The sequence below is a fragment of the Sinocyclocheilus anshuiensis genome, unplaced genomic scaffold (assembly GCF_001515605.1).
Source record: "Sinocyclocheilus anshuiensis isolate Anshui unplaced genomic scaffold, SAMN03320099.WGS_v1.1 scaffold2284, whole genome shotgun sequence".
Classification (NCBI taxonomy): domain Eukaryota; kingdom Metazoa; phylum Chordata; class Actinopteri; order Cypriniformes; family Cyprinidae; genus Sinocyclocheilus; species Sinocyclocheilus anshuiensis.
The window spans coordinates 75,466-99,952 of record NW_015542461.1 but is presented as its reverse complement, the minus strand read 5'-3'; the positions used below and the strand labels follow the sequence as shown (position 1 = coordinate 99,952).

Below are 24,487 nucleotides of genomic sequence, written 5' to 3'. Positions count from 1 at the left end.
TGCTTCTCTTGCAAGAGGAGCTATGACATGCACAAACATATACACTCAGAAACTCTTTGTTTCCAGCGAAACAACGTACCCGGCATACTTTTCAGAGTTGTTTTCCCTTCTCACGTGTAGAGGGGCAGTCTGCAGAGTTTTCCTGGCGTGATTTCTGTTTGACTTGGGCTCTCCCAAACAGACAGCACTATGTTTGGGCTGCACACACTACATGGTGCCAAAAGGAAAACACTCGGTCTGGGGGTTGCGCTGCACGAGAGGATTTTAACCCTGAGTAACTGACCAGGGTTTGTGTACATATAGATAAACACGCTAGACCGCAAAGTCTCCGGCGTAATTTCATTGTAAACAACTGATAGTCTTATCTCTAATGTTTTATCTCACACCTCGCTTCCTCTCCTCCCCCCAAAATGTTTCTCTTTCATTCTTTGACCCGCGACACTGCTTTTAGTGTTTGTTGCTTTGACGCTGAAGTTTAGTTCGATTTTTCTGTGTCTAGCAATGTTAAGTCTTCTGAAAGTGCTCTCAACCATTTATAGCTTATGTTTTATATCATAAATTTACATTAGAAAATTTTAAATATTAATATTAATTTGACGTAAAAGCGACGTTTGCCTCAAAATTGGGGTCTTCATATTTTTTCCCCGCGTTTTTCTTCATCTTTTACCAGATCACTGATAAATATGCTCTCTCAGCGACAAAACCTTCAAACTCTGTATATAAAATGGTGTAATACTAAAATGTGAGTATTATAGACCAATTTTTTTTGCACCATACAATACGCAACGCCTACTTTTTTTATCTGCAAAAATGCTTCGCAAAATATAAAATGGAATCAAAATATGCATTTTCCACGATATATGTTGTGCACAATGTATTTTTAGACAGGACCTGCGGAAGTGTAGCAGTAATAAGTGTTTTCCAGTGGTTCACAAAAGCAAAGTTCCACACAATAGATTACATTCTGAATGATTTAAGATCCATTTCCTGTTTAGATAGAAAACCATAGTTTACAGTTTATCACTAATGTTAGTTAAACCAAGAGTATAGGCCATCTGGTGTACAGTTGTTTTAGTTGTGTGCTAGTATTTGCTAGTAAACTGTTCAGTGTAAGTCAATGTGCATTTATCCTTTCTTGCACTACGTTGCATATTCAGTACAGACTGGTGTGAATATTGTGAATGTAATATTTTCCATCCTTCTGTATGAGTCGTTAGTGTGGAGGCGAGCTGTTTGCTCTTACAGTCTCAACTCATGTGACGGTGCCTCTGAGATTTTATGTAACTTAGTCAAAATGCTGAGTAAGTGTGTCTCATTCCAGGACATAAATGGTGAGAATAAAGCACCAACACTAGATGCTCTTACTTTAATTTATGATGTTAATTTATAAATGGTCATTTATTTTGTTACAGGCAGGATGCAGAAGATTCGGGCTACGCAACACAGAAAGCATGTTGCATCTCAGAGGTTAAAAGCATGCCCGCCCTTTTTGGATGACCTACTTTTTGAGAACCCCACCTATCTGAGCACAAGTCATTCGGTTCAGACGCTCTGCAGCAGCACATATTGGATTGAGCCCCAAAGTTTCAACTGTTTTTAACTGTTTTTCTTCATCAGCCCAAAGCGGACAGCACATCTGCCACCCAACCCTCCTATAGCCTGTGTGTTTGCGTGCCCTGTTTGGCCTCTCTCTTTCACACACACACACAGACACACACACAGACTCTGTCTCCTCTGGCCCGCAGCCTAACCCCCATACATGGCCTCACTACCCTCCTAAGATTCCACGGTCTCTGGGTTCAAACAAGCTCATACTATCCATCAGGAGAAGCTCTGCTTCTCGAAAACGCAGATGATGAATCTATAGAGTCTTTGCAAGACTCTGGTTAATCAAGAATTTGGTTATTTTGGGTCTGACAATCTTTGTATTTTCTCAGCTTCATTTTAAATTTGTGTGCAAAGCAATCAAAGTTTATACATGTTTTATAGAACTCCAAAATTGTTTATAGAATTTTATTCTTCATTAACAAGACTTGACCTTCAACACCCCATACCAGTTAAAATCTTCATTCGTATGCAATTCAGCTCACAAGGAAGGAAGCAGAATCATGCAGTGCAGAGGAAAAAAAAATGTTTTGCTGTCACATAATGAAACGGAAAACGCATGACTAATTCAAGTAGTAATATCTTGTGAAATATATTCTATTTAGTCACTTACATTTTATGCTAACATTTTAGTTCTAATTCTGGACAATATTATTTATGTAATAGTTCTTGAGAAACAAAACTACATTCTCAGTACTCCATGGGGTGCAAGGCAACATCTGGTTTTGTTTCATTATTGTTACATTTTGAACAATAGTGTACTTCTTTTGATTAATATGTGGATATTTTTTCTTAAAATTACAACTGCTTTCTGTAAAATCATTTGAGTGTTTAAATGACACAATTCTATCCTTTATTGATTCCTTCGTTCATTTCTGAATACAGCTGCTGAATGGTGTTATATTAAATAATATATCAAAATATATTTGTATTATTAAATATAAAAATTTAGACAAAGTATTCGGTATATAAGAATATAAAGAGCTAACCTCACTGTGCTTGAGTTCCAGAAACCACACTACTGTTCAGACGTTTGTGGTCAGTAAGAAATTAATTTTATTCAACAAAGACACTATAAATTTGATCAAAATTACCAGTAAAGACATTTAGACACTTACGTTTTAAGAATATTTCACAATATTACTGTTTATGCTGCATATTTTATCAAATAAATGCAGTCTTGTTGAACATGAGACTTCTTTGAAAAACATGAAAAAATCTTACCGAGACCTAACATTTAATTATCGGTAGTGTATATCCAGTTACGTTTGATAGAATGTTTTCATGTGCAACTTTTCTTCTAATTCGTTTACCTGTTTCATTGTTCCATCAACACAGTAGATCTGCTTTCCTGTCAGTCTCAGTGTTTTGCTTTATTTTTTAAAACAGATCTTGCTAAATGAGACTTACATGAAATCATCTGTGCAGTATTAAAGACCTTAGTCTCTTTTTTCTTTACTTGTGACTCCCACAATACCACTTTTATCAGATAGAAAAACAACAGAAACATTCCAATTCTGCATTCAAAATGTAACAATTATGAAGCAAAACCAGATGTTGCCTTCTACATCCCTATAAAGAAATGTGCTCCTCTAACAAAAATCCTCTTTTGTTGTTAATGTGTTCGTTTAGCACTTCTAAAAGTCAATCTGTGCCATTGGATTACCAAATATTACCAGATCTATGTCTTTATAATCAGTCAAATTAGCTGAACCACCTATTTATATAGAATGAAATATTGCTGTTTAATAGGACATAATATTTGCCTTTGTTCATGTGTCAATTATGTGTCTAGGACTCGTTTTATATTATTGGTTCATCTATGTGGGTAAAAAAACAAAACAATCATGTACATTATTTAAGACATTAAGTGTTGTCTAATTATATGTGATACATTAGACTACTTTTAGAATGTCAACAATAAATGTACTTTATTTTTTAACTGCCATTCTAAGAACATTAATGATTACTGAGATTTTCCAAAGACAGCAAATGTTTTCCTCGGCTGTATGACACATCACAGACAGCGAAATACGATCTTTTCACTGGATATCTGAATCTCTGAAGAGGAGGGGGCGACTGATGAAGCCTTTTGTCTGCTCAGCTCTACTCACACAGACAGACCAGCCAAATCACAGCCCTCCTGCAGAGACACACAATTAGAATATATATGATTTGCACACATTTACACCTGTTCTCACTAATCTTTTTAGTGCAGAAACAGCTAATTATCACGACAAAAATACAAAGAGAGAGACCCATCAAGGTTAGTGTAGCTACAACAAAGAGATGCGGTACACTCATAGGCTCCGCCCTGGATTCTTTCACAGAAAGCAGAGGTTGCTGAGTTCAGTTTAGTTCACTAAAACCTGGGCTGTGTACGCACGTGATGCGGAGATGCAATGATTTCCGGACAACTGTGTCTTTGTGAGAAGACAAAATGACAGAAAAACACGCATTCTCTCACAAAATAAAATTTTTCTTAAATTGTTTATTTTCGTCAAAAAGGCGAAGTAAATATGTAAATGAATTATTTCGATATTATATTGCTATATAGGCACTATTATTGTTTCATTATTAGTACAGAGCTGTTATTCATTATTTCCATTGTAGGCTGTTACTTTCCTAAGCAGCACCGTGTCCCCGCTTCCCCTTTGTGCACCAGTCGCGGGAGGCTACTAAACATTCATTACGAGAGTTTATATTATAAAATCAATACAGTCTATCCATAAAAAAAACAATAGCCATATTTTCTGTAAAATGTGTACTATACGGTTTTGCTTCTTTGTTTAAAATTTGTTTTGAACAGGCGTTGGCTCTTGTACTTCAGTGTGGACTCTCGTCTGCGCATGCCACACTCCACTGGCACAGCTATAGCCAGACGCGTGCGAGTATCTCACGATTCCGCTGGTTCTCCGCGCCGACCTTTCCCCCAGTTCTCCAGCACGGGGTTCAGCGGGTTTACTCTGACACCGCTGACTCCTCTGTAACGCCCCCCAACAGCCACGCACCCCGTTTTAGCCAATCAGCGAGCGATCACGTACTGATCACGCGCTGCCTGCTTTCCCATTGGTCCGTTCCTGCTACACCTTTGTTTTTGATTGGTAACATGTTACCACCCTCCAGAGTGCTCTGAATTTTGTTTCTGTTTTTTTTTTTTTCTTTCTTTCTGTTTTTTTTTTTTTTTAGCTTCTGATTCACTCAGCTGAGGTTGGACTTTGCTGTAAAAAGTGGTTAGACTTATGTGGAGAGGCTTCGTATCACAGCTGTCTTCCCGTTGCTTTTAATTTACTTACACATATGCTGAATTTTGCTTCTGACTCCGGCCGGGTAAGTTGATTATATTGCCAAAGTGGTTTTATTGCTACTTTTTAGTTTTTGCGTATTGACGTATTGAACTAATGACATCCGCTTTTGCTGCAAGTTGCGACCCATATAAAATAATTTCATGCTCATTGACGGAGAACAGTTGACTTTGAACAGAGCAATGTTTATAATTTCTGTTTACACGCATAAAAACTTATTTGATGTTCTTGACACTTGCAACAACGAGCAACATTCTTTGTGTTACACTGCTTTAATTAAATTAAGTCATGACGAACCGTTTGCCGCACATATGCTGAATTTTGCTTCTGACTCCGGCCGGGTAAGTTGATTATATTGCCAAAGTGGTTTTATTGCTACTTTTTAGTTTTTGCGTATTGACGTATTGAACTAATGACATCCGCTTTTGCTGCAAGTTGCGACCCATATAAAATAATTTCATGCTCATTGACGGAGAACAGTTGACTTTGAACAGAGCAATGTTTATAATTTCTGTTTACACGCATAAAAACTTATTTGATGTTCTTGACACTTGCAACAACGAGCAACATTCTTTGTGTTACACTGCTTTAATTAAATTAAGTCATGACGAACCGTTTGCCGCAATCATTGTTGTGCATTTCCCTCCTGCATTAAGCTGCAGTGCTACTTTACGTTCAAACTGTTGTCATATATATATATATATATATATATATATATTATTTGCTAGCGACCTTATTTGAACCTTGAACATACTTGAATTTGAAAATTTTTCTCCTATTTAATTTTTGCATTAAATTGTCAGTTATTTTGAATGCATTGTTTGTTTGTGTTATTGCAACAACAACGACGATGTGCATTGTTTCTATCACTCTTGGTATATCATAAAGGCTCCGTTATGACAAAAATAGTAACATTAATGCAATATGCCTTGATATGGTTTACCACCCTTGGATGATACTTTTTGCATGGAACACTCACATGGCGCTTTGGTTGGGTGCACCTCACTCTTAAATCTATATTTGGCAATGGGAGGTTCCCAGCAGCTCACGTTAACGCTATGCAAGGCTCTAAGGTGGGTGTAGTCGACCAGTTCTGGGGCCCCTTTCTTTGCTTATGAATGGCAGAAGCTATTTACAGCAGATTCAAGACAAACATCGCCTATTTTGCCACTTTTATTGTATATCATGCAATTACATTAATACATTTCATTACAGTGATAGTGTCGACTCATATTCAGTGTTATTGTAGCTCAGCAACCAGCCTACTGTGGCATTAAAATGACAAATGTGCTTTTTCCAATCCGCAGCCCAGTCTTGTGGACATCTGTGAGGTGATGATGGAGAGAAACAGGCATGACAGTGAGAAGTCCTGCTCCTCCACTCTGGAATACAATGACCTGGAGGCTGCAGAGGCTTTGGTTTGCATGAGCTCCTGGGTCCAGAGGACGCACAAGCCTCGCCCACTGACGCCCACCTCAGACTCTTGCGATTCTCTCCCTTTACAGCCTGAACTCAACGAGTCCCCTAAAGACCTGGTCTCCCTCTCATCACTGGTGAGTGACTCTTTAAAAAAACAAAAAAGAAAAGAAAAGAAACCGGACTGTGTTCTAGCTCTTAATGAGCATTATAAATACATATTTCCAAAAAAGGCTTGGGGATGCTGCTGAAGCAAAAGTTGTTTCATTATTTTGAAAGTGTAGTGTAGTGTTGTTAATGGCAAGAATACACTACATGACTTTTAAAATCAAAACAGATTTTAAAACACTAGGCATCATACACTTGCCGACTTTGAAAATGATTGCAGAGAAAAACTGGACATCATAGGGGACTATGACTATGAAGTCATTACAAATACTACAAACTCACACAGAAACTATGAGATGCATTAAAATTAAAACAATATTTGTTCTAAAATTGGCACAAATAATATATTTGATATCCCCCAACTGGATGGACTCTTAGTCTGAAGCTAAAAAATCAGAGTCTGTGCCCATCACACACTATTTGATTTTCTGTGTCAACTACGACTAGCTAAAATCTGACTGTCTGTGACTTTTGGCAACTAGCGTCAACTTGTCCAGGCTTAAAATTGGTCCAAAAATCTGGGTAGAAGTTGTGTAGTGAATTAAAGGCAATTCCCAATGCTCAATGCAAATCTCTTCTTTCCAACAGTGCATGACCCCTCCCCACAGCCCAAGCTTTGCGGAAACTTCAGGCACAGCGGTTCTCAGTACCTCAGTGGCCTGCTCAGGCCTCAAACCACATCCCAGACTATGCTCAGCCTTGACCAACAGGGCTGCATGTCACGTCAACTTGCATCCCAGCACCACAGTCCTGATCAACCCAGCTCCACCGACAGAACAGCCCTCACTTCACAGAGCCACCAGTGTTATACGGCACACTGCCGACAGATCCGTGGACCACAACATTCCATCTCCAACCACAGGGCAGGAGAAGCCATGTTACTCAGAAATCCCTCTACAGCACACAGAGCCAATTGCCAACCTCACAGCAGAGCTGCAAAGCTGCAGTAACCCATGTGACACTGCAGAAACGGAGAGAACTTCCCCTTCTCCTCCCTCCACAGGCATTGCTATCCCAACATCACAGTCTGCCGTTCCTCAGTCGCCCATATCCAGCCCGCCGGTGCTCTGTCAGGTGTTTCCTGTTACGGGGCAGACTGGAATCATCTCTGCATTTGTTCAGGCTCCAGTTCAGATGCATGCCTCGGGGTCGAAGCCCATTCTTCCGCATTCTCAACCTCTTCTGGTGGGCTCACCTGTGGCTCAGGGCACGGTGATGTTTGTCGTCCCGCAGTCCCAGGTATCCCAATCCTCCACCTGCCAGCAGAGCGTTGTTATGCTTGGGAACACGAAGCTCCTGCCCTTGGCACCCGCTCCAGTCTACGTGCCCTCAGGTCAGAGCGGTGGAGTGACACAATCTGACTTCTTGCGCAGGCGGAACTACGTCTGCAACTTCCAAGGATGCAAGAAGACTTACTTCAAAAGTTCCCACTTGAAAGCTCATTTGAGAACCCATACAGGTTTGTGTCTATCTGGCATGTTTTTGTTCTAATAGGTTGTACCCATAAAATATGGTTGTTGATCATCTTTCTCTATATCTCAGGTGAGAAGCCTTTCAGTTGCCATTGGGAAGGGTGTGACAAAAAATTTGCCCGTTCAGATGAACTGTCCAGGCATCGTCGGACACACACGGGTGAAAAGAAGTTTGTCTGTCCTGTCTGCGAGCGTCGGTTCATGCGAAGCGACCACCTGACCAAGCACGCAAGACGTCACATGACAACCAAGAGGTCCACAGCGTGGCCTAACGAAGTTCACGACGTGAACAAAATGGCCACTTCCCAAGCACCATCTTCCATGCCCCTTAGTGTGCTTCTTCCTGCCTCAAACTAGGTTAAGACTCAGACCACTCACCTCAGAAACAAGAAAACCAAGGCTGCTACACATCCATGTACATAAAACAATGTGACATTGCACTGGATTTTTATTTTAATCATGGTTGTTTATAAGGAATTCTTGTTTACTTTTATATAAGTTATGTCTCCCAATATGTATTTGCTCCCTTTGCCAAAGTCTTTGCATCAGTTCACCTGTTACTTACTCTTTACTGTTGTATAGTTGTATATAAATATCACTATCTATATGAATGTAATGTGTATTCAGATTGGCATTTATTGTTGATATATGAATAAATGTTATTGATGTTACTTCTGTTAATTGGACAGTATTCCTGTATGCGATACTATCTGCAATATTCCATATTATTTAATAAACATTTGTAGTAAGAATATAGAATTTGTTTTATTTGTTGTCTCTGATATTGTTATTGAGCTGAGTTTGAGACCTCAGTAATATATTTAAAAAAAACATTTTAAGCCATTACACACTGCTTAATCTAAAAAAAAATCCACTTAAAACGGATTAAATTTAGAAATTACACAACAAAAAATATTACACGTAACATAAACACAGGTTGACAAGCGTTACACAACGTGTAAAACGTAGAAAAGGAAAACAATAGAATCATTACATAGCCATGAACTGGCGTGACGACACAGTTACACAACATCAATTCTCAACACTCACCCCACAGCACCCAGTAACAAACCTCGTCCAATCACATTGCTTAATTGTGGAGCGGTTAGGGGGCGCGACCAATCACAGAGGATGACGAGTTGTAAATATGGCAACAGCAGCTTGACTGACAAGCCTTGGTCTCCGCCCATTTGCCTTACTGACCGATATTTCCAAACGAAAAAAGAAAACACAAAGAAAAAACAAAAGACACTGTTACTGCACTGAAAGCTGATTTAAAATACATTTTTTTTTCTGTTTTAATGATATTTATCTAAAGTGAGAAGTAAGCAAAATGGGAAGACTCGACGATGGACAGTCTTTTTATCTTGTGGAGAACCAGTTTTATGCCATATTCGCATTTGACCATTAGTTGTTGGTCATATATGATAATAGACGCATTTTAGCAACGTTTCGCAAATGCATACAATTCATTTTAAATGTCTCGAAAACGGCGAATGTAAATAGAGGTGAGGCCTCCCCCTGCTGGTCTCTTCAGAATTAGAGGCAGTTTGCTGTTCGAGAATTTGTTTTATTTCCGCGACAGGGCTGAAAGTATTATCCAGTACTATCGCATTTGGTGATTTCATAGTAGCTAAGAATTATTTATATTATACCTTTATTTTGGGTTGGAATATTTTATTCTGTTTGTATTATTATTCAGTCAAAAACATAGAACAAACCATTACATTAATAACTAAATAAATAATGTCGTCTGAGAGTAAATATTATTAAAAAGACATGTATGCAGTTTTTTCCTTAACACAAATGTATCGCTTTGTTACCACAATTTATTTGGCGAGTTGAAACAAAAGTATCATAAAACGTGTGGTTATTGTCCTCCAGCCACGAGAGAGCAGTATCTCAAAAGCATGCTGTATTTTATCCCAGGCAGTGACCTCTTGGGCGTTTTTATTGTTCTTTGTCGACTCTCGCGTCCTGAACATGTTTTTGTTATGAAACAAAAAAAAAAATGCATTTCAATATTTTTGCAAAATACGTTTGAAACAACTTGAGTTATTGTTTTTAATGTAGATTTTGAAATTAATCTCAAAGCTCTAGGAATTCGTGTTTTGGTTTGGTTGTAGTGAGCAACTGGCTTAACAGCTGATAGTTTGTTGTGCTGTAAAGTTTAATCGTCAATAAATACATATACTTAGAATCTCTCTTGTTAGACACGTATGTAACATGCTATATTAATTAATGATGCGCAACATGATCTTTTTGCTTCTCTTTTTTTGAGAAACAGGAAGAAGGAGAACAAAACATTTTCGCCACGTCAACAGGATGATTTTATGAAGGTAGTAATATCAAAGATCACATGTCTAGCTTTGTGTTCACCATTAAAAATGATTATTTCGGGTTTTGGGATGTATTCTGTGTGATCGTAAGGGTTGACGTTATGTGTTTTGATCGTTTACTCAAATCTGGCGCCAAACCATTGCTTCCTTTCGGGAAGGTTTTGTTGAAAGTAAGTTTGGATTTGTGGCTGCGACGTTATAAAAAGGGGCACTTTAAAAACGTATTATACCCCCAAACAGCATGGGGGATGTTGTTTTACCTAAATAACGTTTTATTGTGTGCTGTTTAATGTGATATCTGTATGTGACTGAGAACTGCAGTCGGTCTCGGCTGTAAATTAGTGGTTTCATTGGCACTACGTATCATTTTCATTAACCTTATTCTGTTCAAAAGAAATGACAAATAATGCCGACTCATTAATGTAGAGTGTAAACAGAAATGCTATTGCTTGCAAATGTAAGGTTTTCCTGTGTGGGCTCTTAACTTGAACACATTTCGTACACCTTATTTTCTTACAAAATGTAAATGAAATACTTTGTAAAAAAAATAATAACGTGATATTATACATAGCTTTTGTATCGTATTCGCGCCTTTTTAAACCAGTTTGTGTAATTGCACGTTCGGCTTTTGTGCAACACTTCGCATCCCCCAACCAACACGTTTGAATTTCCCGCGAGGCGTAACTCTCACGTGACGTCTTGGAGAATTCTGATTGGTTCGTCTGATGAAAGAGTTAAAAGGACCAAACAAAGCGGCGAAGTTGGCCCTTTTCTTATTGGCTGAGAATGAGCGCCAAGAATCGAATATAAAGGAATTCTCCGGTGTTCATCGTTCGTTTTCTTCCCTCCAGCTGGACTGTAGATCCTCAAGTTTATGCTTTCCATTTTATTTATTTGTAGCTGACTTTGTTTTAGAAATTATTTTTTTAAAACTTTTAACTTATCCTCATTTTCTGTTTTACCTAAGACTTCAAGCTTTAACAATGCTGTCAACTCGCTCTCCACTAAAAACTAAGAATGAAAACGCCATTTCTACCAAAATCAACAGCATGTCCTTGGTGGACAAAGAAAACACGGTAAGTTTATTATTTTAGTGATATTATAATACTTAAGACTTGTACTGAGATGCTTTACATTTTAGGCGTCTAGATGAATACTACATACTTTGGTAGAAATATAACTTTTGTTTAATTAAAGGACAAATGTTAAACCGTTCATTATGCTGTAACGTTAGAGCCTAAATGGGTGATTTGTTTTGTTCTCAGCCGCCCAGTCTGAACTCCACCAGAATCCTGGCGTCCAAAACGGCGCGCAAAATCTTTGATTCAGAGGTACGCTCACTTTAACTGCATTCCTGTACGTTTCTTCAGGATTTACAACATCAATGCATGTTAAATATATACTATCTTAAATGATTAGTGATTTGTCGAGCGATGTCTTTAAAGTGGTTGATGAAATTCGGCGGTTTCAGAGCGCGCCAAGTTGGGCTGGTCCATCCAAAATATCCTGACCTTTAATAAGAAAAATGTCTCGTAAAGCAAATCTACTTAAGTTCATGACATACGGTCACCTAAAATGGGTATTATTTTGTGTTTTGAGCCAGTCAATTTATTGGGTATTATCTTGTTTTGGCGGGTCAGTACGTTAGCTCGAACTGATTTAATGTTTTGTAAACTACGCAGAATTCACGTGAAAACATGCGTGTAAATATGAAAATACTCCCATATACTATATGACAATGTTTAACGTTATATGAACATAGAATGTTATTTTTTTCAAATTTTATCCGGTTAAACGAGAAAGCACTTTTTTTTTTTAAACCTGCAAACTAGACCGGAAGTAGTAGTATCACTTGGAGACATGAATGAACGTAAACCCTCTATGGACCCATGCTTATAAAAGCCACGAAGAAAATCCAGTTAACTTACCTTTTTCCCCGTTTGCTTTTATTTCAGTTGTTAATATTCCTAATATGAAAATGGTTACCAAGGCAACAAACCCTGGCAAAACCAGGGTTATTTCAGGAATATTGTCTAAATGGTAAATATTAAAGTGTTTAATGCTGCATAGTTGAATTAAACTGTTTTTGCTAGGTGAAATAAGTGTAATAAGTCACTTTGGTTTTCAAGTCTTTAAAAAATGTGTTGCCAATAAGAATTTTGTGCTCCTCCCATTCACCCTGGCTGTTAGATTTTTACTTGCCATTTAAAATTTGGTTTGTTGCCAAATCTAAAGTTTTACCTTTAACTTTTAAGGAGCAGACAAAAGCTAGGAAAGGAGCTGTGGAGGAGGAACCCCTTCTGAAGGAGAACCCCCACCGCTTTGTCATTTTCCCAATTCAGTACCATGACATCTGGCAGATGTACAAGAAGGCCGAGGCCTCTTTCTGGACTGCAGAGGAGGTGAGCTTCAAAGTATTTGTTAACACGGGTGATATAAAAATTGTCCCATACTCTTACGGGTCTTAAATATGGCATCAAAGCTGTTGGCACATTTAATTTTGATGGAGAAAAAAATTGCAGCATTTTGAAAGTTTTGCATCTTATTTTCTCCCAAGGTTGACCTGTCCAAAGATCTTCAGCACTGGGACTCCCTGAAAGACGAGGAGAGATACTTCATCTCTCATGTTTTGGCTTTTTTTGCTGCGAGTGATGGCATTGTCAATGAGAACTTGGTGAGTTCAGAGGCAAACTTGTGCAAACACGCGTAAAAAAAAAAAACACTTGATTCTAATGGCTTGTGTTCTGTGGTGCTCTAGGTGGAGCGATTTACTCAGGAAGTCCAAGTGACTGAAGCCCGTTGCTTCTACGGTTTCCAGATTGCCATGGAAAACATCCACTCTGAAATGTACAGTCTGTTGATTGACACCTACATCAAAGATCCCAAAGAGAGGTGAGCTTTTGGAAATGATGTTGGAGTTATTTGGGGCAATGATGAGTGGCGCAGGGGTACATACCTCAGCTGATAATGGGAGCTGAGTGTTGACCGCTCAAGATCAGTGGACATGTGGTCAGCTGGTTGTAGGGCGTCAGCACGAAACTATCGCCTTTACTGAGCTCCATAAACATGCTTGTCTAATGATCTGTGTATTTAGACATTAGCTGACTAATGAGGTGTTTTTATTTTTGTCTTGTAGAGAATTTCTTTTCAATGCCATTGAGACGATGCCTTGCATAAAGAAGAAGGCCGACTGGGCGATCAACTGGATTAGTGACACAAATGCACAATACGGTATGTTGTATTATACAAAAATATATATACAAAAATATAAAATTTTTGTATTTTTTTTTATTTTTTTGTTTATTATTATTGTAAACTAAAAGTTTGAGCTAATAAGTCTTTGTATTCAGGGGAGAGAGTGGTGGCTTTTGCTGCTGTGGAAGGAATCTTCTTTTCCGGGTCTTTTGCTTCTATTTTCTGGCTAAAGAAGAGAGGACTCATGCCTGGACTCACCTTCTCCAATGAACTTATCAGCAGAGATGAGGTAACCATTTTGAGATGCACCCTAACACTGGTACGAATGCGTTTGGAAGTGTGGTGTGAAAGTTGAAGATGTGGTCTTCACGTTTGTTCTTATCCTTACAGGGTCTTCATTGTGACTTTGCTTGCCTCATGTTCAAGCACTTGGTCCACAAACCTTCAGAGGCAAAAGTAAAGAAAATCATCATGAATGCAGTTGAAATTGAACAGGTTTGTGTGCCTTAATAATGCCATATACATTTCAGGGTTTCAACCTTTCTGGTTTTCAGTGACTGTCTTTGTTGCTTTGGATTTTTGTGTGTGTAGAAGCTGTACTGTAACTTCAGTGAAATGCATCCTATTGGTGAGAAACAAATCTAATTTTTCTTTAACTTCCTAGGAATTCCTGACTGATGCTCTGCCAGTAAAGCTTATTGGTATGAATTGTGACCTGATGAAGCAATACATTGAGTTTGTGGCTGACAGACTTCTGCTGGAGCTGGGACTTGACAAGGTAGGGTTGGTGGAGTTCTTTTTTTTTTTGGGGGGGGGTAGTTTTACATCTCTGCTCATGGTGGCAGTATAGTCTTTGTGACTGACCCCAGGTCAGTAGCCTTGTTCTATGCTCTCATTTTAACAGATGGTATTTTAACTTGACCTTTAAATTTGCTTTCTAGGTCTATAAAGTGGAAAATCCTTTTGACTTCATGGAGAACATTTCCTTGGAGGGCAAGACCAACTTCTTTGAGAAGCGAGTCGGCGAGTACCAGCGGATGGGAGTCATGTCCGGAACCACAGATAACGCTTTCAGACTGGATGCTGATTTTTAGAGACTCAATCTGAGTGCATGAATGGACACAAACGATGAACTGTTTGGACTCTGAGGAGTTTCAACCTCACTTATTTCTACAGTTTGTTTACTTTTTTTTTTTTTTTTTAACTTTGTTTTAATAATCGAATACTAAAATGTCTTTTTATTTTTGTTGTTTTAAATAATAATAAAAAGAAACCATCTACTTGCTTTTTTTTTTCTTTGCTTTGCCTTTTGGGCATGGTGAAGACAAGAAATAGTTGTCTACAACTCATCTTTTTATTGTAACGTGCATCTGTTTACTGCAAATAGTGCAAAATAAATTTTGTAATAAAGTAGACTTGAAGAATTTGTGCTGAAGTTCCATTGTTACCTGTCACTTGGTAAAGGGGTAATTACTGTCATTTGTAAGACAAAAGTACTTTTCAACTGTTCCATTGAACATGAGTAATATGACCATGTAGGTATAGTGTAGATCAACATCCAGGAAAAGAAGTGAAACATTTGGCAAGGTTTGCCTTTGTTGCCTACACCGGCTTAATCAATTCTCTTTCAGCTGCTGTGAAGCTTTATAGTGTCTGCCCAAACTGGAGCAGGCTTTCTGACGTCAACCACATTCTTTCAAAATGTCTCCCTCTGTTTTCTCATTGAGGTAGGGTGAAGAATCAGAAGAAGAAAGGCTGATTTCCATATTGTTACAGTTTATAACTGATGTTGAAAGTCAGTTTGATACAAAGAGCCAGTAGTTACTGACCAGTAAAAGGTCTATTTAAAATTCACATTTCAATTTTTTTTCAAGTTTAATCAAGACTTAATGTTTTAGTACACTGAGTGAATGAAATGGTTCTCCATACACGCCTGTAATGAGCAACATTGCTGACATGGAAACTTCTAAAACACTCCATATATTTATAGTAGTCATTATCTAGAGCACTCCTGGCATGAGCTGATGACCGGTTCTCTAAATGCTCTCAGGACGTTGAAAACAATTTCTGCATGGGACCGCATGAACTAAGTTGTAAAAACTCTCTAAACAGCCTAGAAAAGAGTTAACATTGTCTGACCTGCTTTAATATAGCTAAATTGCTCCAAATATCTATGCTTGTCTTTGCATATGCTATCAGTTTTCTTTGGTACATTCTAAAACAAGTCTTACATCTTCCCTTATTGCGTATTTCTATTTTGGAGTATGGTACAACTGTCACTGAAAAACACAATGATGAATAGTCATGAACATCTGAGTCTTTCTTGTCAGACGGCCGATATGAGTGTCTGAATATGAACAGCGATTGACTCTGGGACATGTATATTATGAAGATCATTTATATGGGGTTTTCTCATTAGCATGCCTGTCAGCGGTCCATTCTGAAGAGTCCTTTGCTGACAACAGGTTTGTGTGCTGACACAGTGGATCTTGTTATCAGACATTATATCACTGAAATAACCCAGTGTTACAACAGGTACTATGAGCCACACTTGTATATAGAAACAATTACACCAAAGTGATGCATCTGTTTTTTATGAAAGTCATGTCTTGACTGTTTCTCACAAAAAAACTTTTCATGTGTCGTCTTTGTCTTTTTTCCGACAAAACATTTATTTGCAATTTTTACTTTGAAGGGGTAACAACTTTATTTTTGGTAACACCTTTTAAGGACCATTCCTCACTATTAACTAGCATGCACATTACTAGCATATTGGCTGTTTATTAGTATTTATACTGTAAATTACTGCCATATTCCTGCACATATTACTGCCATTTTGCATGATCATATGTGACCCTGGACCACAAAACCAGTCATAATTAGCACGGGTATATTTGTAGCAATAGCCAACAATACATTGTATGGGTCAAAATTATCGATTTTTCTTTTATGCCAAAAATCATTAGGATATTAAGTAAAGATCATGTTCCATTAAGATATGTTATAACAATTTTATAAAATACCTTATATTTGAGATATTTTATAACAATACAATTTGTTATTAGTAATATGCATTGCTAAGAACTTAATTTGGACAACTTTAAAGGCGATTTTCTCAATATTTAAAAAAAAATTATTTTTTTGCACCATCAGATTCCAGATTTTCAAATATTGTCCTATCATAAAAAAGCATACATAAATGGAAAGCTTATTTATTCAGCTTTCAGATGATGTATAAACCTCAATTTAAAAAATAAAAAAACGGACCTTTATGACTGGTTTTGTGGTCCAGGGTCACATTACATATTCTAGATCCCTTAACCCTACCCAATAACCTAAACAATACCTACCTTACTATTTATAAGCAGCAAATTAGGAGTTTATTGAGGCAAAAGTTGCAGTTAAAAGTTAGTTAATAGTGAGGACCTTAAAGTGTGACCTTATTTATTTATTTTAGTGCTGTTTTAGTACTTTTATATTATAGTATTGATTTATCAATACTTTATTGGTTTCCTTTCCACTGTTATTCAAACAGCGAATAAATAATATATATAAAGTGACATTATCACTAACATTGATTTAAGCAAGAACCAGACATGGGTGTCATGTAGGCTAAAAAAATGTTTAATGGGACTGAATTTGTATTTAACGAGATTACAATTGAATAAAAACGTTAGAAATTTATAATTATATAACGCTTCCTTTCCACAGTTATTCAAACAGCGAATAAATTATATATAGAACGTGACATTATCACTAACATTGATCTATTGCGAGTTTAAGCACTCTCAAAAAAACAAAACTATCTGTTATAATCACTGAAGCTGTATACACTGTTAAATGCATCTCTTACTTACATTGTACTTACATCTGCGCTTTGTTGTTTATGATGAGAGAATTCGCAAGAGTCCGGAATTCAGTCAGCGAACGCGCGCGCACTCAACACTGATGAGTTTGAACGATGACTAATCTGAACGCTTCTGATTGGCCATTGCATTCCTAAGCTCAACAGATATGTGTGTGATTGGTTAAAATGCGCAACTCTGTAAAAACGCTTAAAATGAAATACGGTGCAACATGAGCAGATCTTAATTTAATGCCGCAATCGACACTGTCTATTCATATTCACTTTGTTAGCAACAAACGTAATAGATTTACTTTGTTTGTGCAGGGGCATTTTTGTCCAATTTAGTGGCATTTTTTTGCCCCAAGTCCCAGGCATGGCAGCCTTACACACGCTCCGCCTATGGATTTATTTCAATAAAGTTGTAGTTTTAGGTAACGATAACAACAATACTTAATACTTGCTTACTGGCAAGAAATTCTTTTTTAAATCTCTCTCTCTCTCTCTCTCTCTCTTTCTCTATTTATATATTTTTAGTAAAAAAAAAAAAGCCATTTTCTTTAGCTATTTTGTCATTTGTTGTTGGTTTTATGGAATTAGCACAATGTTTACTCATCTTTTATTTACTCACATTTGATACATGAAGTGAATTCAACTTCAAATAGTGTATTTCCTACATTCTCCTTTATTAAAGGCCCTGTGAACACTGTAGCTGCCATATCAGCCCTGCATATAATCCACATTACTCTCTGGTATGGCCCAGCAGGGTCATGTCACAAACAGGTTGATCAACGAACCATTGTTCCCAATATAATGAATGTTAAAAGGCATTTGGGCCCAACAGTTGCCACTCTCCAATTGGGGGTCTACTGGTAAGCGCAGCTGCCTGAAACAGGCAAATCCTGTGTCTCCTCCATGCCCTTTTAAGGAGACAGGACCCTGTCAAAGTGCTTTTGTGTGTTGCTTGCTTTGTTTGACCACTGGGCCTCCCACACAGCAGCGCTAATAGATCACAAGCCAGTAAATATTGCCACAGTAGAATTACAACTGTTTCTGTACATTAATAGCGCAACTGGGACACCTAAATTCCTTCGCTTATCTTTCCTGAACACAATGAATGCACATTTTCAGCGGGGGTTTTTTTTCACCAGAAAGATGTTAATTCACACAGTATAAATGCAAAGAAACCATTAGCAATGATCTCGTTTTGGTAGACAGCATCACCAGAGCTATAATAAGATGCCAGTATCGGTCACGGTACATGAGGGTTCAAGGGAATCTGAATGGATTGTGTTCTGTAGATATCTATCAAGCTAGCATGAAAAACGGCTAATAATAGCACATTAACAAAGACGCTTAAACTTTATGGTGCTCAAAAATGCACCCACATAATCCAACTTTGGCACAGCAAGCCGAAGGGTCTATAAGAAAGTCCAGAAATCTGATAACAAAAGGTTAGAAAATACTATCACACTGATATCACTGTCTTTTTCAGTCAGGCCAGAGCTTTGAGGATCACAAATAGAACGTTATCTACTGTTCACCAAGCCTGAAACAACACAAGATAACAAATACACGCCAAAACAGGAGGCAATGCCACCTTTAATGACAAATTGTCATTCTAAGATGTTGAAAATGAATCATTTATGAAATGCATGTTTTGACCCAAAGTACATGTGTAGAATCAAACTAGCATTTAATAAAAACCATACTCATCATAGCGAGGTTGTTTTCTCTAGTGTTGAGTGAAAGAGATAACGGGGGAGAAGGTGACAAATAAGGAGTTGGAGCCAAAGCAAGCAGCACCGAGGAGCAGCACTGATGTGTATCCAGGAGCACCTGTCACTCAACATGACCCTAAAAGGACAGAGCTGGGCCAATCAGAGAACAGCAGTTGCAGAGAAAGGACATGGGTCCTTCTTAACACCCCCCACACCTCTCAGCTGTCTGGCATGTTGTGGGCCCGATCACATACCAGGGCCCAGGCCATTTGACAAAGGTGGTGTCACTCAGGTCTGGCTCCTATATGTGACCCCACACGTCTAGTGTTACATCCTCTGTCTTCCAAATGCCTGTGAAGTCAAATCATTTTTTGACATTGTATGTCACTGACCTTACACATATTGTATATTGTTCTGGGTCAAAGGTCATGACGTGTGCTTTCCTGACATTCTTGTTGGTGCAAATAGTAGCTGAAACCTTAAAATGAACATTTAAACATGTTATTTGTACATTTTTGTGTGTATAATGACACTCTTTTTCATGTGCTATTGTCTTATGCTTAAATAATATTAATATTCTGGTAGATACAATTACTATTGGACAAGAAATGGTCAATATTAAAAGTATGTACTGTTTTGTCTAAGTTAAAAATAAAACACTAAAAATTAAAAACCAATAATTTTAAATGCTACAAGTGAATTTCATTCAGTGTTATTTTAGTATTATATTTATATGCTATTAGCATTTATTAATATTTTGCATGTTTTTATTTGTATTTTTTCAGTTTTCTAATTTAGCTTAGGATTTAAAAATTTTGTTATGTGCTTTTGTCATTTTCTATTCATTTTTAATAATTCTATTTAGCTTAATTTTTGTTAGTTTTAGTTATAGCCATTTTATTTCTCGAGCTTCAACTTATTATTATTATTATTTTTTGTCATTTTTTACGTTTTCAGCTAATATTTCTATTTTATTTTATTTCAGTTTTATTTCCAGCTTAACATAATTTTTTTTCCCATAGTTTTAGTTTGAGTTAACAATACAAAAACGTTCAGTATTGGACTTTTGGCATCACATAATAAAGTATACTAGGAAAAATGGATATTAATTTTGAGTTTTGCTACATTTCAGATGATGATGGCAAAGGTCATCTAAATGTAAAAATCTGCCAACAATAAAAACTTTATATCATATGTTAAAAGAAATGGAGAACAATCAAAGAATAGTACTTGACTTTTTTTGGCCTTCCATTTGGCTCTGAAATCATAACAAACAGTTTTCCACTGCTTATTTTGCTCTCAAAGAGGATCTGTCACCTCTTAAGAAACATCTGTCCATTTTGGTAATCAAGTCAGAGTCCATGGAGTACAGGATATACTGGCTATGGGCCATTTCCTAGCATCTCTTATTTGGTCTTGTTTGAACTCCAGATCCCGCCCATGAACCCCAGCCCCCCCTTCACTAGCATATTTAAGAAGTATCCTTCTCCCATGCCCTTCATCCCAGCAGAAACCCCAGTCTTGTGCTACAACTTGGTGAGTGTTTGCTACTACCTTTATCTCTATGGACTACTTCAGGGATGATATAGATTTGAAAAGGAATAACCCAACACTTCATCTCCTACATGGGAAGGAACATTAATCTCTGGAACTGTTGATGGAGATGGCGGATAACTGGCTGATTTTACATTGATAGTCTTAGCAGAAACTACTAACAATATAATTGCTCATTCTCTGTGACTGTACCTGTAGCAGTAGCTAGAGAAATGTAGGAGAATGGATAGTTGCCCATTGCTAACATGAAGAAATAATGCTGGAGATGATAAAAGACAGCAGAAGTGAGCAGTTGTAACTAGTTGTACGTGATTGACTAAAGGATTCATTGGGTTAGAAACCACATCTCATAAGGGTGACTTGAAGATGCACTAATAAAGGGAGTCATCAACAGATGTAGTGAATTGACACATGCTGCCAGTGGATCTCTTACAGTTTCTAGACAGCTGAGGAGGCGACCCTTAGGTGCTGCTGTCATTTGTCATCAGACAACTGTAAAATAGCTACAGATAGGACACTTGGTCAGGGGCTTCCGCTCGGAATGACAAGAGCTGATGCCTAAAATAGTTTAAAGAGGATCTGCTGTGCTGCTTTTGGCCTTTTGTTGACCTTACCTGATGCTGCGTTTCGTAATGCAGGCTTAGAAATGTTTCAGTGGATTGTAGAGGATATAATATATATTTATTAAAATGACTGAATACTTAAAAATGAATGTTCAATTATCTGTATTATTCAGATTTTAACTTTAACTTGTACACTCTCCTAACACATGTTTTCTTTCTCCTATAGGACCATCCCAAAAAAGACCAATCATGTGTGACGATGATGAGACTACCGCACTCGTGTGCGACAACGGTTCTGGTTTGGTCAAGGCTGGATTCGCCGGTGATGATGCTCCCCGTGCTGTCTTTCCCTCAATTGTCGGCAGACCCCGTCACCAGGTGGGCCTCCAAAGCATGTAGTAAATTCCTGGTTCCAGCCAACATATTGTATATTGGCTGTGGAAAATCATCATATTATACAAACTAACTGAACTACAGATGCTTGATGGTAACCCATGACTCTTTTCCTTTAGGGTGTGATGGTGGGTATGGGTCAGAAAGACAGCTATGTGGGAGATGAGGCTCAGAGTAAGAGGGGTATCCTTACTCTGAAATACCCCATCGAGCACGGCATCATCACCAACTGGGATGACATGGAAAAGGTAGCAATTAAAGAATTAATACAGAATGCTGAATTTTTATTATTCATTAAAAGCAAATATAAAAGAGATTTTATTTCTATTATCCTGTGTTTGGTCACCTCTATGAATTAACATATTTAAATGTTTTCAGATCTGGCATCACACCTTTTACAATGAGCTGCGTGTGGCCCCTGAGGAGCACCCCACTCTGCTCACTGAGGCCCCCCTCAACCCTAAAGCCAACAGGGAGAAGATGACACAGGTAAGCTAATGCTGGGGTTTACAAACTTTATACAAATATGATGATGCCCTATAGTGGCAGCATGTAATGGCAGCCATATATTTTCAAACCCATTTGTACTGTAAAAAATGTCAATATTTTAATTGTATTAATGTAAAATTACATAAATCTTAACTCATTTTTGAAAATGTACTTTATGTATTATTCTCGTGAGTTTTATTTATTACACAATTTTTCTCTGAACTTTTTCATGGATGCTCTAGCATCTTGTGGCCCCTTAGACTTGCGTTTTCATAAACCCAAAATCATTTCAGTATGTTTACCATTACTGGTAGTTTTTGTTAATATTTTGAATTTGATTTTTATATTTTCTGTTTTAATTTTAATTTGAAGTTTCAGTAATTTTGTTGTGTTTTGTATTTTTTTTATTACATTTTAATACGTCTTTTAAGATTGACTTTAAGTTGTAGTTTATTTAGTTGTAGTTATTTTAGTAGGCTACTTCAGCTTTAAATAAAAATGAGAAAAATTAGAAATGTTGCCTTGACAACTAGCTGTTTAATTTTAGTTAATGCTTATTTTTTGATGGATTTAGTTTTAGTTAACAATAATAACCCTGGCTGAAACTAACATTTTCCCCTCTTTTCAGATCATGTTTGAGACCTTCAACGTCCCTGCCATGTATGTTGCCATTCAGGCTGTGCTCTCTCTTTACGCCTCAGGCCGTACCACTGGTCAGTGTCTATTAAGTCACTAGAAGCAATACGTAACATTATAGGTTTTAATTCCTATATACATCTGTAATACTTAGGAAGCAATACTTAACATGCCAATGCATCATGTTACAGGTATCGTGCTGGACTCTGGTGATGGTGTGACCCACAACGTCCCCATCTATGAGGGTTATGCTCTTCCTCACGCCATCATGCGTCTGGATCTGGCCGGTCGCGATCTGACTGACTACCTGATGAAGATCCTGACCGAGCGTGGTTACTCTTTTGTGACTACCGGTGGGTGCTAGAAGAATTCTACTTATGTAGAATTTTGTTTAGAAATTAGCAAATGCTCCCCTGGTCTCAAGAGGGGACTTTTTTCATCCATGCAAAATAAATGTTTTCATCATGTCTTTTCCCAGTTTAAAATATCCTTGCGCTCTCTTCTCTTCCATAGCTGAGCGTGAGATTGTGCGTGATATTAAGGAGAAGCTGTGTTACGTCGCTCTGGACTTCGAGAATGAAATGGCGACTGCTGCCTCTTCCTCCTCTCTGGAGAAGTCCTATGAGTTGCCCGACGGCCAGGTCATCACCATTGGAAACGAGCGTTTCCGCTGCCCCGAGACTCTCTTCCAGCCCTCTTTCATTGGTATGTTTTGGCTGGGCCTCAGATGACCTCATTGCATTACTCCATGTTGCTGTCTTTAGATCACAATTGTTCCCTTGCTAACATAGCTTGCAATGTTGCTCCTCACAGGTATGGAGTCTGCTGGCATCCATGAGACCGCCTACAACAGCATTATGAAATGCGACATTGACATCCGCAAGGATCTGTATGCCAACAACGTCCTGTCTGGTGGTACCACCATGTACCCTGGTATTGCTGACCGTATGCAGAAGGAGATCACTGCTCTGGCCCCCAGCACAATGAAGATCAAGGTAAACATCCATGCGACTAAATGAGCTTGTTTATGTAATTTTAGTCTAACTACAATCATGTTCTCATGCTCATCCTCTAGATCATTGCTCCCCCTGAACGTAAGTACTCCGTCTGGATTGGCGGTTCCATCCTGGCTTCCTTGTCCACCTTCCAGCAGATGTGGATCAGCAAGCAGGAGTATGATGAGGCAGGTCCCTCCATCGTCCACAGGAAGTGCTTCTAAACCTCAAATCCTCTTCAATGCAATCCAGCTAACCCTCCGTATGCATTTGTACTGTGTCTTGTGCTGTATATACATGTACTGTTGTAATAAAAGTCGTGATGTGTAACAGGCTCGCATTGTGTTTTGTCTGAGTATTTGATGAAGAAAATGTAACTATTTTTTGAGCTGACAAATACAGCCTTTTCTATTTTTTTTTATCAACAAAAGCTCTTAATTTATGTTCATTCATTCTAAATTCTATGAGCTATTTAGTAGATTTTTTTTTAAAATTTGTTTCAAAGGATTTCTAAAACTTTACACACATACTGTAGATGTGGACCGTAAACTAAAAGGCAGAGTATGAGTTAAAAAGATTCTGAGTTGCATGTGAATGCAGTGGTGATATTCCATCAATATTATAATAATGCCTGTTCCTGAGAAAATACTTCCAGGGAAACTATTGAATTACTTTTAAGCCATTGTTATTGTTTTGGTTATATTAAAGAGGAGATTACATGCGAAAAAAAAGAACCCAATGTACTTGCATTGTAGGCTATATTTGCATTGTAAACGTTAAGCTATTAATATT

At 37.8% G+C, this 24,487-nt stretch overlaps 3 protein-coding genes across 6 annotated transcripts; all 3 read left to right on the top strand.

Moving 5' to 3' along the window:
* Positions 1-4,792: 4,792 nt before the first annotated feature.
* On the top strand, positions 4,793-8,627 carry LOC107693793 (Krueppel-like factor 11). 2 transcript variants are annotated; one of them, XM_016493301.1, is made up of 4 exons: positions 4,793-4,935; positions 6,218-6,463; positions 7,083-7,953; positions 8,037-8,627. In XM_016493301.1, the coding sequence occupies exons 1-4, from the start codon at positions 4,906-4,908 to the stop codon at positions 8,321-8,323; spliced, it is 1,434 nt and encodes a 477-aa protein (XP_016348787.1). In that variant the 5' UTR covers positions 4,793-4,905; the 3' UTR covers positions 8,324-8,627. The 2 variants fall into 2 exon arrangements, with proteins under 2 accessions (XP_016348787.1, XP_016348788.1); XM_016493302.1 differs by lacking the exon at positions 4,793-4,935 and adding an exon at positions 5,222-5,251.
* A 1,560-nt stretch (positions 8,628-10,187) lies between these two features.
* LOC107693794 (ribonucleoside-diphosphate reductase subunit M2) lies at positions 10,188-14,734 on the top strand. Of its 3 annotated transcripts, none has more exons than XM_016493304.1 (11): positions 10,188-10,305; positions 11,273-11,381; positions 11,571-11,636; positions 12,561-12,707; positions 12,863-12,979; positions 13,064-13,197; positions 13,442-13,536; positions 13,656-13,789; positions 13,891-13,995; positions 14,165-14,278; positions 14,442-14,734. In XM_016493304.1, exons 2-11 carry the CDS (start codon positions 11,289-11,291, stop codon positions 14,592-14,594), a joined length of 1,158 nt encoding a protein of 385 aa, XP_016348790.1. In that variant the 5' UTR covers positions 10,188-10,305; positions 11,273-11,288; the 3' UTR covers positions 14,595-14,734. The 3 variants fall into 3 exon arrangements, with proteins under 3 accessions (XP_016348790.1, XP_016348792.1, XP_016348791.1); XM_016493306.1 differs by lacking the exon at positions 10,188-10,305 and adding an exon at positions 10,386-10,475; XM_016493305.1 differs by lacking the exon at positions 10,188-10,305 and adding an exon at positions 11,145-11,163.
* A 5,837-nt stretch (positions 14,735-20,571) lies between these two features.
* actc1a (actin alpha cardiac muscle 1a) lies at positions 20,572-24,024 on the top strand. The gene is made up of 9 exons (XM_016493307.1): positions 20,572-20,601; positions 21,409-21,560; positions 21,695-21,823; positions 21,954-22,064; positions 22,693-22,777; positions 22,892-23,053; positions 23,214-23,405; positions 23,514-23,695; positions 23,776-24,024. The coding sequence occupies exons 2-9, from the start codon at positions 21,432-21,434 to the stop codon at positions 23,917-23,919; spliced, it is 1,134 nt and encodes a 377-aa protein (XP_016348793.1). The 5' UTR covers positions 20,572-20,601; positions 21,409-21,431; the 3' UTR covers positions 23,920-24,024.
* Positions 24,025-24,487: the final 463 nt, after the last annotated feature.

Excerpts from the sequence above, each read along its gene's own strand:
- LOC107693793 (XM_016493301.1), top strand. The coding sequence starts at position 4,906 with ATGCTGAATTTTGCTTCTGACTCCGGCCGG. Across the intron at positions 6,464-7,082 it reads TGGTCTCCCTCTCATCACTG|TGCATGACCCCTCCCCACAG; the intron begins GTGAGTGACTCT and ends TCTTTCCAACAG. Across the intron at positions 7,954-8,036 it reads TCATTTGAGAACCCATACAG|GTGAGAAGCCTTTCAGTTGC; the intron begins GTTTGTGTCTAT and ends TCTATATCTCAG.
- LOC107693794 (XM_016493304.1), top strand. The coding sequence starts at position 11,289 with ATGCTGTCAACTCGCTCTCCACTAAAAACTAAGAATGAAAACGCCATT. Across the intron at positions 11,637-12,560 it reads GCAAAATCTTTGATTCAGAG|GAGCAGACAAAAGCTAGGAA; the intron begins GTACGCTCACTT and ends TTAACTTTTAAG. Across the intron at positions 13,996-14,164 it reads ATGCAGTTGAAATTGAACAG|GAATTCCTGACTGATGCTCT; the intron begins GTTTGTGTGCCT and ends TTAACTTCCTAG.
- actc1a (XM_016493307.1), top strand. The coding sequence starts at position 21,432 with ATGTGTGACGATGATGAGACTACCGCACTCGTGTGCGACAACGGTTCT. Across the intron at positions 22,778-22,891 it reads CGCCTCAGGCCGTACCACTG|GTATCGTGCTGGACTCTGGT; the intron begins GTCAGTGTCTAT and ends ATCATGTTACAG. Across the intron at positions 23,406-23,513 it reads CTTCCAGCCCTCTTTCATTG|GTATGGAGTCTGCTGGCATC; the intron begins GTATGTTTTGGC and ends TGCTCCTCACAG.